Here is a 15,826-nt window from a genome sequence, read left to right on the forward strand (position 1 = left end):
CGAGGGGAGGGGGTAGGAGTTTAAAAATAAAAATTTGAAGTTAAAAATATTTTAAAAAGCAAAATTATTTTTTTGGGGAGGGGATGGGGTTGAGGAGTCTGGCCGGTGGTGGGTGGGTGGGTAGGGCATTTGAGGAGAGTTTTGGAAAATGTTTTCCTTAATTTTTTAAGGGAAGTCATTTTCTTTAATTTTGAGGAAAATTAGTTGATTTAAAAAATATTTTCTAAAATTTTATTCCAACCAAATATGAGAAAATTGAAAAATATTTGGTACTAAACACACTCTACATTGATTTTGTCACGTTTCATAAGTTCTTACACAAACAAATATAGGGATAAAAGATATATGTTGGCTATTAATAGTGTATAGCACTAGGTGTTGCATGTCAATACGTGGCCTTTTTCCTAACAAAAAAATGATCAAATTTACTGTTGAATTACGTGAAATGTTGTATCGGGTACAAATTTCATAGGAATTTAATAATTTTTGCTCAAATCATATATATATATATTTAAATATTTGATTGTGAACTCAAATATTTTTGTATATTAAATCAAAGTCATTGAAGAAATCAAGAAACTTCAAAATGTTTATGCATTTTTGGTTATCACCGTTATGTTCTTCAATTCAATGGCCAAATGTTCATCCCTCAAGCTCAAATTAACCAAATGAAACTCAATTGCAATAACAGAACCTACACCTCATTTACACGATAAATAAAAAATTTTATTTAGTCAAAATAACATTTTAACGAGTAAGCTCAATATAATTGTATCAGATAATTTTTTATTTCCATGTTTCAATAATCATCTATCCATGTAAAAATGTTTAATTAAGCAGAGAACTAAGAAAGAAGCTACGTACTAAGAAATTTTTAATATAAATGTTAAATCCAGAATTTGTTTGAGTATCTAATAAAAACTTTCTCCTTTTATTATGACTATGGGAACATATCAAATAATAAATGGTCTGTTGGGAATTAAACACACAACACACACAAATAATCTAGAGAAAAGAGAAACGGAACACAAACGGGACACACAAGAATTTAACGTGGTTCGGTTTCCCTACTCCACGACTGTAACAGGAGGATTTTTATTTCACTTGTGCTGCTATGGAATTACAAATACAAGGATCATATTTATAGGAAAGCCAAATGGTTAACCTAGGGTTTCAGTAATGGGTCGGGCCGGCTCACAAGCCTCCACAAAGCCCAACAATCTCCCACTTGGAGGCTTGAAGAATTTCAACTGTCATCCACTTAGAACACTTGTATGTCTAGTAATCTTTTTCAACTCTCTCCTGCTACAGCGGCCTTCTCATCAGTCAACTGAAAGGCCCGTTGAAGCTCCCCGAAGCTTCAACACATCAGTCACGGCTGAAACTGCCCTTGACTCGTCCTCGGTCCCTACCGGCTCCCACTTGAGACACGAACTGCCGGATCCTAGAACTCCCTGAGAACAAACACTCTCCATACTCAGCAAGATATTTTCTGGAGACGTATCAACAGCTGGAATACTGGTTCTCTTGACCCACTGTCTTCTAGGAGCCTTGGCTGAAGCACGGCCGGTGCTCCCACTGCCACGAACGCCTCTGACTGGTCTTCCTGAACCTTTCCTTGCTCGTTCATCCTGAATCTGACCTGTGGCTCTGGGTTTCTTTCTTGCAAAGACAACCTTCTTCTGCCCACGAGATTCTGTGAACCGGACTTTGTTTTTCTTCTGAACTGGGACGGTCACTCCCTCAGACGGTAATCCGACAATATACAACGATCCTCTTTTTGTTCCACGAGCCATGACAAGATTGCCCCTCACGACCTTCCACTGCCCATTTCCGAACTTCACATGATGTCCCTGTTCATCCAACTGCCTAACAGAAATCAAACTTTTCGTCAAGCTTGGAACAACTCTGACATCCTTCAAGGTCCAGAAACCGACTGGCGTCTTCAGCACCATGTCACCCATGCCCGTAACATCAAGAGCTCTATCGTCTGCAAGCCTTACCTTTCCAAAGTCTCCAATAACCAGATTCTGCAATGCTTCACTGCTGTGGGTAGCGTGAAAAGAAGCACCAGAATCCATGACCCAGGAATCCACATTGCTCTCCGCGCAACAGATAAACAAATCCTCGTTGACGCTGTCTTCTGCAATGTTGACTTGTTTGTCTTTCTGGCATTGATTCCTGAAATGCCCCACCTCCTTGCAGTTCCAACATGTTACACCTGAGCCATCCCGAGCCTTTGACTGACTCCTTCTTCGGTTCCTGCTCCCACTACCTCTGTTATTTCCTCTGCCTCTGACGACGTTTAGCATATCACCTGATGATTCTCCAGAACTCCTTCTTCTGACATCCTCGCCAAGAACGAGATCACGAATCTTCTCAAAGGTGAATCCATTAGGTCCCACTGAACTGGCAACTGCTGTAACCGTTCCGGACCAACTGTCAGGCAATGATGATAACAGTAGTAAAGCTTGAACTTCATCATCGAACTTAATGCCAACTGACAAAAGTCTGGCTAAGATCGAATTCAATGAGTTGATGTGCTCGGTAACTGAACTGCCTTCCTTCATCTTTGTGTTCACCAACTCTCTAATCAGAAAAATTTTGTTTGCTGCAGATGGCTTCTCGTACATGTTAGACAAGGCTTCCAAGATGCCTTTCGCTGTCTTCTCCTTAAGAATGTTGAACGCAACATTCTTGGTCAACGAGAGTCGGATAACTGACATAGCTTTCCGATCCAAAACTGCCCACTCTGCATCAGACAATTTTCCTTGCTTGTCACCCAACACTACGTCCAAATCTTTCTGAACCAGCAAATCTTCAATCTGCATCTTCCACCAACTGAAATCTGTACCATCGAACTTCTCAATTCGGAACTTCCCATCTTCTGCCATCTCAAAGGACTTCGGCAATTCCCTTAACGGCGTCTACAGACAGCGGGCGGCGATTTGGACGATGCTCACGATCTGGACGCTCGCGGCTGGATCTGAGGCTCCTCGACGCGGCGGCCACTGGAACGGCGCGACGGACAGCACACGGACGACGGCTGTTCGCACCCTGCGCGGTTCTCCTAGCCGGCTGCTGCTTGAGGTTACCCACACGGTAACGGCGGCTACTCCTCCCTGCACACAGTTCTTCACACAAGAACCCTAGGTGACAATTTCTCACAGTTTGTGTTACAATGTTGTTGAAACCTCGCTCTGATACCAATTGTTGGGAATTAAACACACAACACACACAAATAATCTAGAGAAAAGAGAAACGGAACACAAACGGGACACACAAGAATTTAACGTGGTTCGGTTTCCCTACTCCACGACTGTAACAGGAGGATTTTTATTTCACTTGTGCTGCTATGGAATTACAAATACAAGGATCATATTTATAGGAAAGCCAAATGGTTAACCTAGGGTTTCAGTAATGGGTCGGGCCGGCTCACAAGCCTCCACAAAGCCCAACATGGTCTTTGTCTTATAGATAAAAAGTTTCATCAGTTAATTTGTGTTAGCATATCAATTCAGGTTTAAAATAGTTTTAAATTAAGGGATTTAAAGTAGGGATATGCATCAGTTGATTCGATTCGATTTTATGTATTATTGATTAGGTTTATAAATTTTCAGTTTTTAAATATGTTAAATCAATAATCAAATCATGTAAGATATTTTTTATTGACTTTTGGTTTATCGATTTTGGTCCTTAACGGTTTGATTTTCGGTTTAGCCAATAAGAAAATACTTATAAAACAAAGATATGACTTTTCTAATAAATTTGATGCGAAAACACAATAATGTATATTTACAAATGCTCATAAAATAGAAACAATAATAACAAACATGAAAAGAATGATACAAGTGTAACACAAAGAGAAATTAAAAAGAATAAAGTTTTTACTTTAGATTTTAACGTTTTGTATAATGTAAATTGTGAATTCGAAATCATTTTGAGGTGTAAATTAAAGGAAGGACAAATATAGTACTTAACTAGTAAGATATTGAAATTAATAAATAATATTTATTTACAAATAAAAGTAGTAAATTACTAGTCTTAATGGGTTATCGGTTTACCCAATAATTTAATATTAAAAATCAATACCAAACCGATAACCCAATAGTTTTTTTAAAAAAAAATATCAAAACATCATTAACCCAATAACAACAAATCAATAACACTTTTATTGGTTTGATTTGTCACTTGATTCCATTTTTGCACTTCCCTAATCTAAATGAATCCAGTTAATAAAATAAGTAAGTAAATTATTCTGTTTAAATATGATCTGATTATGATTTTACGAGCTAATTTTGACACCTAGTATACTAGGAGTGTCACACACATTAATATCTCAATTAGTTAACACATTAATAGCTCAATTAGTTAGCACAATCTATTTGTAGAGGTAGCTCCTAGTTAATCATCCCCTAATTTGGTCACACTTTGATGATAGCCATTCTAATTCATATTTTGCCTGGTCCACCCTAAGTACCCGCCCTATTTAACCCACCCATTTTACATATGGATCGACCCATTATCAACTTGCAGTAAAATGGAAATAAACGGCTGGGTGTGGTTTACATTGTGTTGATTAGAGCATTTTTCTCTATAATATTTGTAAGAAAGTTGACTATTCTAGGAAGTTTATCAACGGAGTAGTGACTATTGAGTAGTTATTTAGTGTTAATCAAGAACAAATTTTGAATTTCAACATAAATAGACTTGTTTTTAATGATTATGGGTTCCAGGTGAATTTTCGTGCACCTTCATTAATTCTACACATACCTGACACTTTCCAGCATCAACACGTATCAAATAACTCCTTAAACTCCATAGTTCTCAACCATTTTATTGACTACTCAACTATATTCTAAAATACATAAATAGATTATCTTAAAACTACACACTTGCCATTTATTTACGAAAATGATTATAATTTCAATTTCAACTTCAACTTTCATATAAATATTAAGAGGACGAATCACATAATAAACAGAATTGATGAAATTTAAGATGATCAAAGTTAATTATTTACAAAAATGATTATAATTTCAATTTCAACTTCGTAAAGAGGACAAATCACATAATACACGGAAATGAGGACATTTAAGATGATCAAAGTTAATATTCGCAGAATTTTATGGCTGTTCATATTGATTTATACACGAATTATATATTATTAACAGTGAAAGAAATGTTCTACCGCAAGCAGAGATAGATCTCGATAGATCCAGAATTTTCATTTAGGGGGTAAAAAATAATAAAAATATAGATATGTAAATAAGCTAACAAAACATAATTTCAAAAAAATAATAATATATAATTTATTCGATACGAAAAGCTAGTTCCGTTATAAGAAACCCAAAACGTGATTTAATATTTGGCTCTTGAATCTTGCGGGGAGAACTAATGATGTGATTTACTGAAAACTGATTTTTAGTCTTCGGGAATGGGCCTTCGATTTTTCTAGATGTAACTTTATTATTTTAGCACTTTACATGAAAGACATGTTCAACATGAAATTTAAACCCTAATCAAGACAGTCAATTTTTAAGGAAATTTACCATTACATCACACTTTGCTTGGGTTTCAAAAAAAATAATATATATGACAAGGAAAATTCGCAGTCACTATCCTTTGGATGCGCACAAGGTAAAACCTTGCTCCTATGCAATAGCTCGCAAACCACATAGGAGAGGTAGCCCGCACTATGCAAGTCTGATGTGACGAACTCAATCCAAAAGGCAAACCTCTTGCTTTCGCTAGTAATGGGTTTCGAACTTGAGACCTCCAACACGAAAGTCTCAAGCTCAATTTGCTTGGGTTTCAAATTGATATATGTACTAAAACTAGATACACAAAATTTACTCATATACAACCTCCAACCTGTTTCTTACACCCATTTGCCACCCTAGTCACTCAGTCCCAAAAAACATACTCGAATGTTGTTTCACATTTAAGTTAGGACTACAACATCTGGACTTTCATACTTCCTCTGCTTCATTAACATGCAGAGGTAATTCCCTCTAGGTAAATCTATTGCGACAAGATTGATTTCTTAATTTCGTTGATAAGAGATTTCGAATTTGAGACTTTCAACATGAGAGTTTCGAACGAAAATTACTAGACCACCCCGAAGGATAATGATACATTTTTATATTTGAAACCAAATAACTCTTAATGACAAGTTTTTATAGACACAATATTATAACTGCAATTAACAAAGAATATTATTTTATACTTAAATTATGTTCTAAAGTCAAATTATTATGTCATGTAAATTGAAATGGGAAGAGTAATAAGAAAGGAAAAAAAAACATGAAATAACTTGTAGTTAGACAGAATGATTTAGTCTCGCATAGTTAACTATTTGAATTGATCAGCTGAAGAATCATGCTATTTACATCATTCAACTTACTCTTCTCAGGAAGCTCCTAATTTCACTGGCACTTGAATCATGTCATTTAGGTGATTGATACTTGTAGTTAAACAGGATGATTTGTTCTCGCATAGTTAACTAGTTTGGATTCAAGATATGATGAGATTAGTTATGATGAGATAAGTTATGATGAGATTAGCTACGATGAGATAAGTTATGATGAGATTAGCTATGATGAGATAAGTTATGATGAGATTAGTTATGATGAGATAAGTTATGATGAAATTAGTTATGATAGAATAAGTTATGCTAATATTATTTTTTATTGAGTGTTTGGTTTGTTGTATATAAAATAATAAATTTGAAGAATAATTCATTTGTTTACAAAAATACTCTTCATGAATGTGAAAGTGATATAAAAGGGGGTTTAAAGGGATATTTTTATCATTTACTTATTTTATCCTAGGACAAGCTATTTCGGATTACTATACCACCCAAGAGAATGGATAACTTACCCAATACTAATTATAAATTCCAAAATAAGTTATCTCGAACTTGCTAGCCAAACAACAAATTAAGTGAAAATATTTAACGTTATCCTTCACGTCAAACTATCCCTAAGGGATTATAGTTTAAGAAGGTTGGCAAAAGATTGAAAATGTATTCCCTCTATATATACACACACACAAAAGGCAGTGGTAGCAGGGGTCTTTTAAGATAGCACAAGTTAAAGATTAATGGCTACTAAACCTGGCATCCTTACAGAATGGCCTTGGGCATCCCTTGGCAACTTTAAGGTACTCTTTATTGAATTTCCAACTATTTTTTTCCATTTTGATAAGCTGAATACATTTAGCTATTTTTTTCGAAGCAACGATCTTGTGTTGGATGATGAAGTTACTATAGCTTCATCATCCAACACCTTTTGCTTAACTCTTTTAACATTTCCTTTTTTTTTGTTGTTGTTGTTGTTGGGATGAAGTACTTGGTTTTGGCACCATTTGTGGGTCATAGCATATACTCATTCTTCATTAGCAAAGAAGAAAGCCAGAGGGACTTTTCATACATATTCATACTCCTCTATATAGTCATGAGAATGGTTCACCACCAAATGTGGATATCCCTGTCTCGCTACAGATCCGCTAAGGGTGATAATCGTATTCTTGATAGAAGCATTGAATTCGATCAAGTTGACAGAGAAACAAACTGGTACGTATACTCCCACCACCTTTTCAAAAAGCTTTAAAATTCCCTTAGCTTTTCCTGTGTTTTACTTTTTTTATATTTTGAATCTCCTTCGTGAAATGATGAAGAGGGTGGAGTATGTAAGCCCTTAGACAAATCTCATATCGGCAAAACAGAGGAGATATTAGACGTATAAAGAAAGAAAGCAAGCAAGCATTAGAACCTAACCAAGGGACGAAAAAAAGATGCAAAAATAAATTGTACATGACATGATTGATTTAAGTGGGATCGTTTTTCTTGTAGGGATGATCAAATTATATTTAATGGAGTGGCGTTCTACATTGGATACCTGAAGTTCTCAGAGACTCATCACTTGCCTCTTTGGAGGATTGATGGGATCATTATAACTGCCTTGATCCATACCGGTCCTGTAGAATTTCTGTATTACTGGATTCACAGAGCTCTGCACCATCATTTTCTATACTCTCGTTATCATTCCCATCATCACTCCTCCATTGTCACCGAGCCTCACACTGGTAACTCGTCGTCAAATCTTTTGTAGCATTTAGACAATCAATCAACTATCTGCAAATGCTTACAGCTTTTCTTTTATTTTGGCTGGCAGCTGTTATTCATCCATTTGCTGAGATTGTAACATATTATACGCTCTTTTTTATTCCGTTGGTCACAACAATATTAACTGGGACGGCTTCTATAGCTTCATTTGTTGCATATGCCATCTATATTGATTTCATGAACCTCATGGGTCATTGCAACTTTGAGCTAATTCCAAAGTGGATGTTCTCTATCTTTCCCCCTCTCAAGTACTTGATATATACGCCCTCGTGAGTCTTTTCGACCCTGTTTTTCAATTTTTATTTATATACCCTTTCTAGACCCTGCTTTGTGGGATTTCATTGAGTATGTTGTTGTCGTTGTTGGACTGAATAGGCAGACAAGTAATCCTGAAGATTTTTTACTTGTGAACAATCTGTTTTATTCTTTACCACTAATACGAATTCTTTGATGGTACAGGTTCCACTCACTACATCACACTCAATTTAGATCAAATTATTCACTTTTTATGCCAATGTATGACTATCTGTATAGTACAGTGGATAAGTCCTCAGATACACTGTATGAAAAGTCACTTGAGAGGAAAGCTGAATTGCCTGATGTGGTGCATCTAACACATCTAACAACCCCAGAATCGATTTACCATCTTCGACTTGGGTTTGCATCCTTGGCCTCAAACCCTCACACTTCCAAGTGGTATTTTTGGTTAATGTCACCCGTCACGCTATGGTCATTTTTTATTACTTGGATTTATGGTCACACATTTGTTGTTGAGAGAAATTTGTTCAGCAATCTCAAACTGCAAACTTGGGCTATCCCAAAATATAGTATACAAGTAAGAAGTTATTGTTGGTTCTGAGTTATATATTGTTAAAGAGATCAATTGACCTAGTTCTTTTATTTTGCTCAGTACTTTATGCAATGGCAAAGAGATTCTATTAACAATTTGATTGAGGAAGCAATTATGGAAGCGGATCAGAAAGGCGTAAAAGTTTTGAGCCTTGGACTCCTAAATCAGGCAAGTAAAACTATACAAATTCAAATAATGCCTCATTGATGTCTCAAATCACAATTATACACAAATGTAATGTTGTAGCAGGAAAAGCAGGTGAATAATAATGGTGAGCTTTACATAAGGAGGCATCCTAAGTTGAAAGTGAAGGTGGTGGATGGGAGTAGTTTAGCTGTTGCTGTAGTCTTAAACTCCATTCCTAAAGGAACTTCCCGAGTGGTACTTAGAGGCCGTTTGTCCAAAGTTGCTTACTCCATTGCCCTAACCTTGTGCCAAGGAGGAACTCAGGTATATTTGACTATATACTGATCTCCACAATGATTTTCGTTTCTCCGTCTCTTTTCTCATTGAAATTTATCTATACAGGTTATGATAGATGGAGAAGAGTACAAGAGACTAAAAGCATTACTTAACCCTGAGGTTGCTACTAATTTGGTCCCTTCAAAATCTTATGCATCAAAGGTATCAACCATACCCCCTCCCCTGCATATATATATCCCAACAAGAACAAAGAACACTTCTTGATTAAAAGTGTATGTGTTATATTGCAGATATGGCTAGTAGGGGACGGATTGAGTGAAGATGAACAACTGAAAGCACCAAAAGGAACATTATTCATTCCTTTCTCACAATTTCCACCAAGGAAAGTTCGCAAGGATTGCTTCTATTTCAACACACCAGCTATGAATATCCCAAAACATCTTGAGAATGTAGACTCTTGTGAGGTTAGAAAGAAATCATTTGAGTATCTGTGTATGGTACATTAGATAAGTCCTTAGGACATTCAGGACTAATTTTGTTATAATTCCAGAACTGGCTACCAAGAAGGGTGATGAGTGCGTGGAGAATAGCCGGGATTTTGCATGCAGTGGAAGGTTGGAATGAGCATGAATGTGGTAACAAGATGTTTGATATTCAGAAAGTATGGAAAGCAAGCCTTCAACATGGTTTTAGCCCATTGACAACGCCTTCTGCTATCGAAGCAGAGGCTTAAAAACACTACATTCTACGTCTTCATCATGATCATATCTTGAGTCAGTAATGACTAACTAGTTTGTCATCCTATCTGAAGCATGGATGCTAAATACAATCAATAAGACTAGGGAAAGCCATTGACTGATATTATTTTCCATAATTATTGTAATTCTACAAATAAACAGTTTTCTGTTGATCTCGATTCGAGTTTCTATCTATCTCTTGACTGTTAATTTCCACTCATGATATAAACCCATGCCAACAGGCAAAGTCATTGAGGTTCCTTTTAAGCTATAAGTTTCCATTTAGTCAATCTTTCTTTTCAATCATTTCAAACTCAAGTTATATATATCTATAAAGTTCAAAATTTGCCTTTTTCTGTTCAAATTCAAGGGACGCAAGAGTAGTTATTACTATACTTTTAAGAGCATGTTTAATGGATATCATTTGGTTGAGATCTTCACTCTATCTCACCATGTTCATGCATTTGGTTGGTTATGGTTGGATGATTGTGAATGTAAAGAAAATAACAGATAAATAAGAATAAATATGTGATGTGGAGGAATCAATTCACTTTTTCTATATTTTTTCTCTGTCAAAAGCTCGATCTAGAGGTGATAACAATCATCTTGATCAGTGCTCACAAATAACATGATATGAATGAATACAACTGGACAATAAAGAAGCAGGACAATTTTTATTTCAAAAGAATTTGAAAGGGTTACGTGGTCAGTACTTTTAATTTAGAAAAGGCCTGAAAATGGTCCAACTCAATAATGATGTTATTTCAAAAACGCTAATAAAAAATTTAATATAATTAGCATGTACCTCAGATATTAAATACGCGAAACAAGGAAGGCGACGGTGCTATATATGTCTATGTATATCTTAAATAGATGTTATTATCTAGAACAAATTAATTTAATTTTGACTTCATATATATTTGAAAATCTCATAAGATTCGTAATATTAATTAAAAACATACAAAAGTAAGATGCAGCAGAAAAGGGGATTCAAAGGCACTCACTACTAGCAGTCTAGCAGTTATCAGATCCAGGCCTGCTACGCTTGGGAGAAGATTTGTCTCATTTAGATCCACAAACGAAATACTAATAAAAATATCAAAACAGATCGCCAAAAAAGATTGAAAAAAAAATGAAGTTCGATCTACAAATATCAACCGCCAAAAATATACACATAACTCTTAAGTAAGCAAACAGAAAACTCAAAACTCTGCATATCGAAAACCGATGATTGAACGGTGGCCGGAAGTATACTGATACTGTGAAAGAGAGACGGAATTGAGAAGAGGGAAAACAACTCTTGCTAAAAAAACTCCAAAAGAAAAGAGATGACTGGTGAAGTTCCTTTAGCAAGTGTTGTTTCTCCACTTCCTCATCTCTAGTTAGCTGCAGTTGTCATTCTAGGGTTTCAACTCACATAACATATATATATATATATATGTATATATATGATATTTGAAGGTAATTGAACCCTTTTCTATCTTCTTTTTGTCGGGCCGAATTTGAGTTGGGTGCCCGTGAGGCCCAAAAGATCTTACCAAAATGTACCATCGACCAAAATAAAAGATTACATGTACATATATACATGCACTTTTTTTTTTGCTCAAAAGTAAACATCCACATATTATAAAGTAACTGAAAAATTTAAGGCAAAATAAAATAAGGTTAACTTTCACATATAGCAAATAAAAAATTCATATTTGTATATTATAGCAAAGTTTGCATAATTGCGTTCCATAGCAAACATAGAAACTGTATAATTCGCTATACATATACAGTTGAAGCAAATTGTATAAAACGAAATGTATAAAACAAGAAAGAGAAAGACACTTGGGCAGAGAACTGTATAAAAACAAAGTGTATAAAACAAATTGTATTATTATAAGTGTATAGAACGATTATATACAATTTGAATTTGTATAAAATGAGAAAAAGAGAAAGACAAAAGAGACTTGACAAGGAATATACAATTGAATCGAATTGTATAAAACGAAAAAAAAGAAATTAGATACAGTTTGAAATTGTATAAAACGAGAAAGAGAGAAAGGCAAAAGAAACTGGGCAGGGGAGTATTTGTATAATTATAAGTGTATAGGACGAAAATGTATGTACTTGCATGTGTATATATACAATTTTCTCATGCTTTATACAATCAGAAACGCAATTTATACATTTCGCTTCTGTTTGTATAAGTGAAAAAGGCGAGGGTGGCGAACGAGATTTGGGAGAGTGGCGAGCGAAATCTGGAAGAGGGGAGAGAGGGGAACAAAAATATATGTATGTATACAATTTTCTCTGCTTTATACAATTAGAAACAATTTTTATACACTTGTGTTTGTATAAAAAGTGAGGAAGCGAGCGATAGATTGGAGGAGAGTGGCGAGCGAGATATTTGGGAGAGAGGCGCCTGACAATTTTTTGCAAACGTTTGCTATGGAGCACAACTAAATCAAACCCTAGCTACTCCATTTATTTTAGATTATTACTTTGCTATTATATACAATTTTTCCATAAAATAAAAGTATAAAACTAAATTTTAAGTTAAGTACGATACTAACGTATAATTCTCTCGTTCTCTCTGTTTAACATATAGTACTCCTTTGTCTCATTTGATTTGAAGTTTCATTTGAATCGTGCACGGCTAGTTATTTGCCTCAAAAAAATTATTTCAAAATTATTTACATATTAAAAATTCAAACCCAAGAGAATTACCAAATTAAACCCTTAACATTAAGGAAATATCTCTTTATGATATTGTTCATTTTATATTAATTTGTTTGAATCTTTTTAATTTGACTTTCATTTGTTTATTTGGTAGTTTTTCGATAAAGATTAATAATGACAATATTAATGATGGCGAATGATATTAGAAAACAAAAACGAAGTATAGAATATAGAAAGGGGTGAAGTTTGTGGCAGAAACATTGGGCTGGTGAAGAAAGGTGGAAGATTAAGGTGGTGTAGAATTTTGAGTAACAAGACTCTGTACTAAAGATTTTCTTCTAATTTTTTTTTTTAATCTAGATTTTTGCTCAATTTTTAAAATATTGACATGTCAATACGTGAATGGCTTATAATAATGTGTTTTTTGTTTCACGCACTTCTCAAGAGTATAATACATATTTGATATCATATCGTCAAAAATTACTTAATAGGTGGTGTTTTGAATAAAATAAATGTTCAAAAGATATAAGATTAGTTAGAGTATTTAAGTAAATTATGAAAACACGATTTAAGTGTATATAGATGACTTAAACCTTTTATAAGAAACTACAACATACGTAATATAACTTATGATAAAATAAACAAAAAATAAAAAATGGGACGCAAGGGGTTGGGGGTGGGGGAGACTAGCAGATATTGGACAACAAATGTCATTTTTCTGAAATAGATAACAGATAACAGATGTGATTTTGGATTTGTTCCTTTGTCTTTTTCTTTTCTTTTTTCACCTCTTAAGATTCTTTCAGAAATATTTACATAAACAAAATATTAAAGGAAAACGCCAACTTGTATGCTTGAATTATTGTATTATAATAAATAAAACAATTTAAGAAGATGATCAAAAGTTATGTCATAGACATGCAAATGAGAAACAAATTATTTATATCCTTAGGTATATGCTAAAATAAAAATAACAATTTTTATTATTTCAAGAGTCCATAAATATTCTCAAAAACTAATAACTTAATTTTTTAATAATGTCATGTTGGATTGAATTCTCCTCCTAAATATTGCCAACTAAAATTTACTATAAGAAACTAGATATTTAGTGTAACAAAAGTCACCATTAAATTTCAGAATTTCACCACAAAAAATTTTATTAAATTTTAGCAATGAATAAACGCTGCAATAACCACATGATTTTAAGGGACAACCAAAAGTTGCAACTAAAATCTATTTTTTTTTCAACAAAAATATGCTAATGAATTCTTTATTATAACTCTAAAATCAATATTCAAACATGTATTACGAATAAAAAAAAATATCCAACATTATTATTCAAAGCACCAAAATTACTTTTCAACTTGAATCTACTAACATACAATGATATAAAAACAAATTAGATAGTGTCTTCAAATTTCTGCTTAATCAATATTATTTGCAATTTTTTATACAACCCATACCCGCACTGTCCCACATAGCTTTATATTCTCACTCATTATGCATTTGCTCATTTGTCATTCCTATCGTGTCGATGCAACTAAAAAAAGAATAAAAGAAATGCAAGTGTGTGTTGTTAGCATATCAAGCTGAGGAAAACACTTCGAATATAAATATGGTAAATAATTATAGAAAAATTGTAGTTTAAAAATGGAAGAACTTTTTTATTTTGTAAACAATAAATAGCAGTATGAATGTGTCATGTGTTTTTATTGGCGTTCGGAGTTAAAAGTAAAAAAAAATTGAGTAATTTTTTTAAAAGAACAACAAAATTGAGTATGAAATCAAACGGCAATATTTGGATAAATTTATTACAGTGTTAAATTCTATGTATAAGACTCTGTCAAAATGAGCCCTATAAAGTTCAGGAGTGGCTCAACAAAAATGGAGGCCTAAAAAAATATTCAATTAAAGGCCTAAAATCTTTTAACTAATGCAACTATTATTATATGAATTATTAACATTATTTCATATGTATTAAGTTGGCAAAATTGCTTATAAACTTTTTTTTTTAATTTAAAAGCAAAAATAAATCAATCTAGACAAGCTTGCATGCAATTCACTTATTCAACACATTTTTACCATTGATTTATATTTTTGACAAGATGTTATTCTAACTTATTATGGAGTATCAAAGAGGTTTGAGAAATAATAATGTGAGTGTTTGCTTCGAGAATGCAAGAAAACAAGACAATGTTTTCATGATTTTTTTTTTCTATTTGATTGAGGTTAAGAAGAATAAAATGATATAATTTTTAAAAAATACATTATCATAGATAATTAATTTTTCAATAAAAAATTAACATCTGTTTTATTTTTGATAAAAATTTAAATGCCCTTTAAAATTAATGGCCTAAGACATATGCTTATTTCTATAAACATTGAGTCGGCATTAGTAAGGCTCATCTCAAAATGAGCCTTACAAGGCTCGCTCTGAGCCTAAAAGTCTTCTCTTTTTTAAAAAAAAGGTGTCGATTCAGATTCCTTCTTCATTATATTTAATCGTTTTGTCCTTATGTTGTCACATTTATCTTTCTTCTATTTTCATTATTTATATGTAAATAAAAATGGAATTGACATGGTGAAGTTTCATAGTTTTTTAAAGATAATTTGATGATATTGAGGATAAAATATAGGAACGTAAACAATATATAAAGCACATAAAGAAATCTTTTTCTTTTTTATGTCAACAAGAGCACACATTTATTTATTTAAAGAAAAACGCACGTCTTCTGGTGGCCCTACAACCTAGTTACAATGAACAGCAGAAAACAGTTTAGATCTAAACAGTTGTATTATGTTTCTAATACGAATTGTTTTTTCAATAACAACAGGTCATAAAGTTCATTCTGCATATGATTTAGGATTATCCAAATTACTTTCTCTCCTTAATTATTTTATACATTTTTTAATACATATATTTATTAAGAAAATAATTATTAACAATACCTAAACATTAATTAAGATACCCCCCTCGCTATCAACCCTTTCTCTATACCACCTCTCTACCCCCCCCACCCCTTC

At 33.5% G+C, this 15,826-nt stretch overlaps 1 protein-coding gene across 1 annotated transcript; it reads left to right on the top strand.

Moving 5' to 3' along the window:
* The first annotated feature begins 6,888 nt into the window (after nucleotides 1-6,888).
* LOC107008221 (very-long-chain aldehyde decarbonylase CER1-like) lies at nucleotides 6,889-10,134 on the top strand. The gene is made up of 10 exons (XM_015207158.2): nucleotides 6,889-7,164; nucleotides 7,350-7,576; nucleotides 7,856-8,088; nucleotides 8,178-8,397; nucleotides 8,588-8,963; nucleotides 9,039-9,146; nucleotides 9,228-9,428; nucleotides 9,507-9,602; nucleotides 9,692-9,865; nucleotides 9,952-10,134. Exons 1-10 carry the CDS (start codon nucleotides 7,105-7,107, stop codon nucleotides 10,132-10,134), a joined length of 1,878 nt encoding a protein of 625 aa, XP_015062644.1. The 5' UTR covers nucleotides 6,889-7,104.
* Nucleotides 10,135-15,826: the final 5,692 nt, after the last annotated feature.

This window comes from Solanum pennellii, chromosome 1 (genome assembly GCF_001406875.1).
Source record: "Solanum pennellii chromosome 1, SPENNV200".
Lineage (NCBI taxonomy): Eukaryota > Viridiplantae > Streptophyta > Magnoliopsida > Solanales > Solanaceae > Solanum > Solanum pennellii.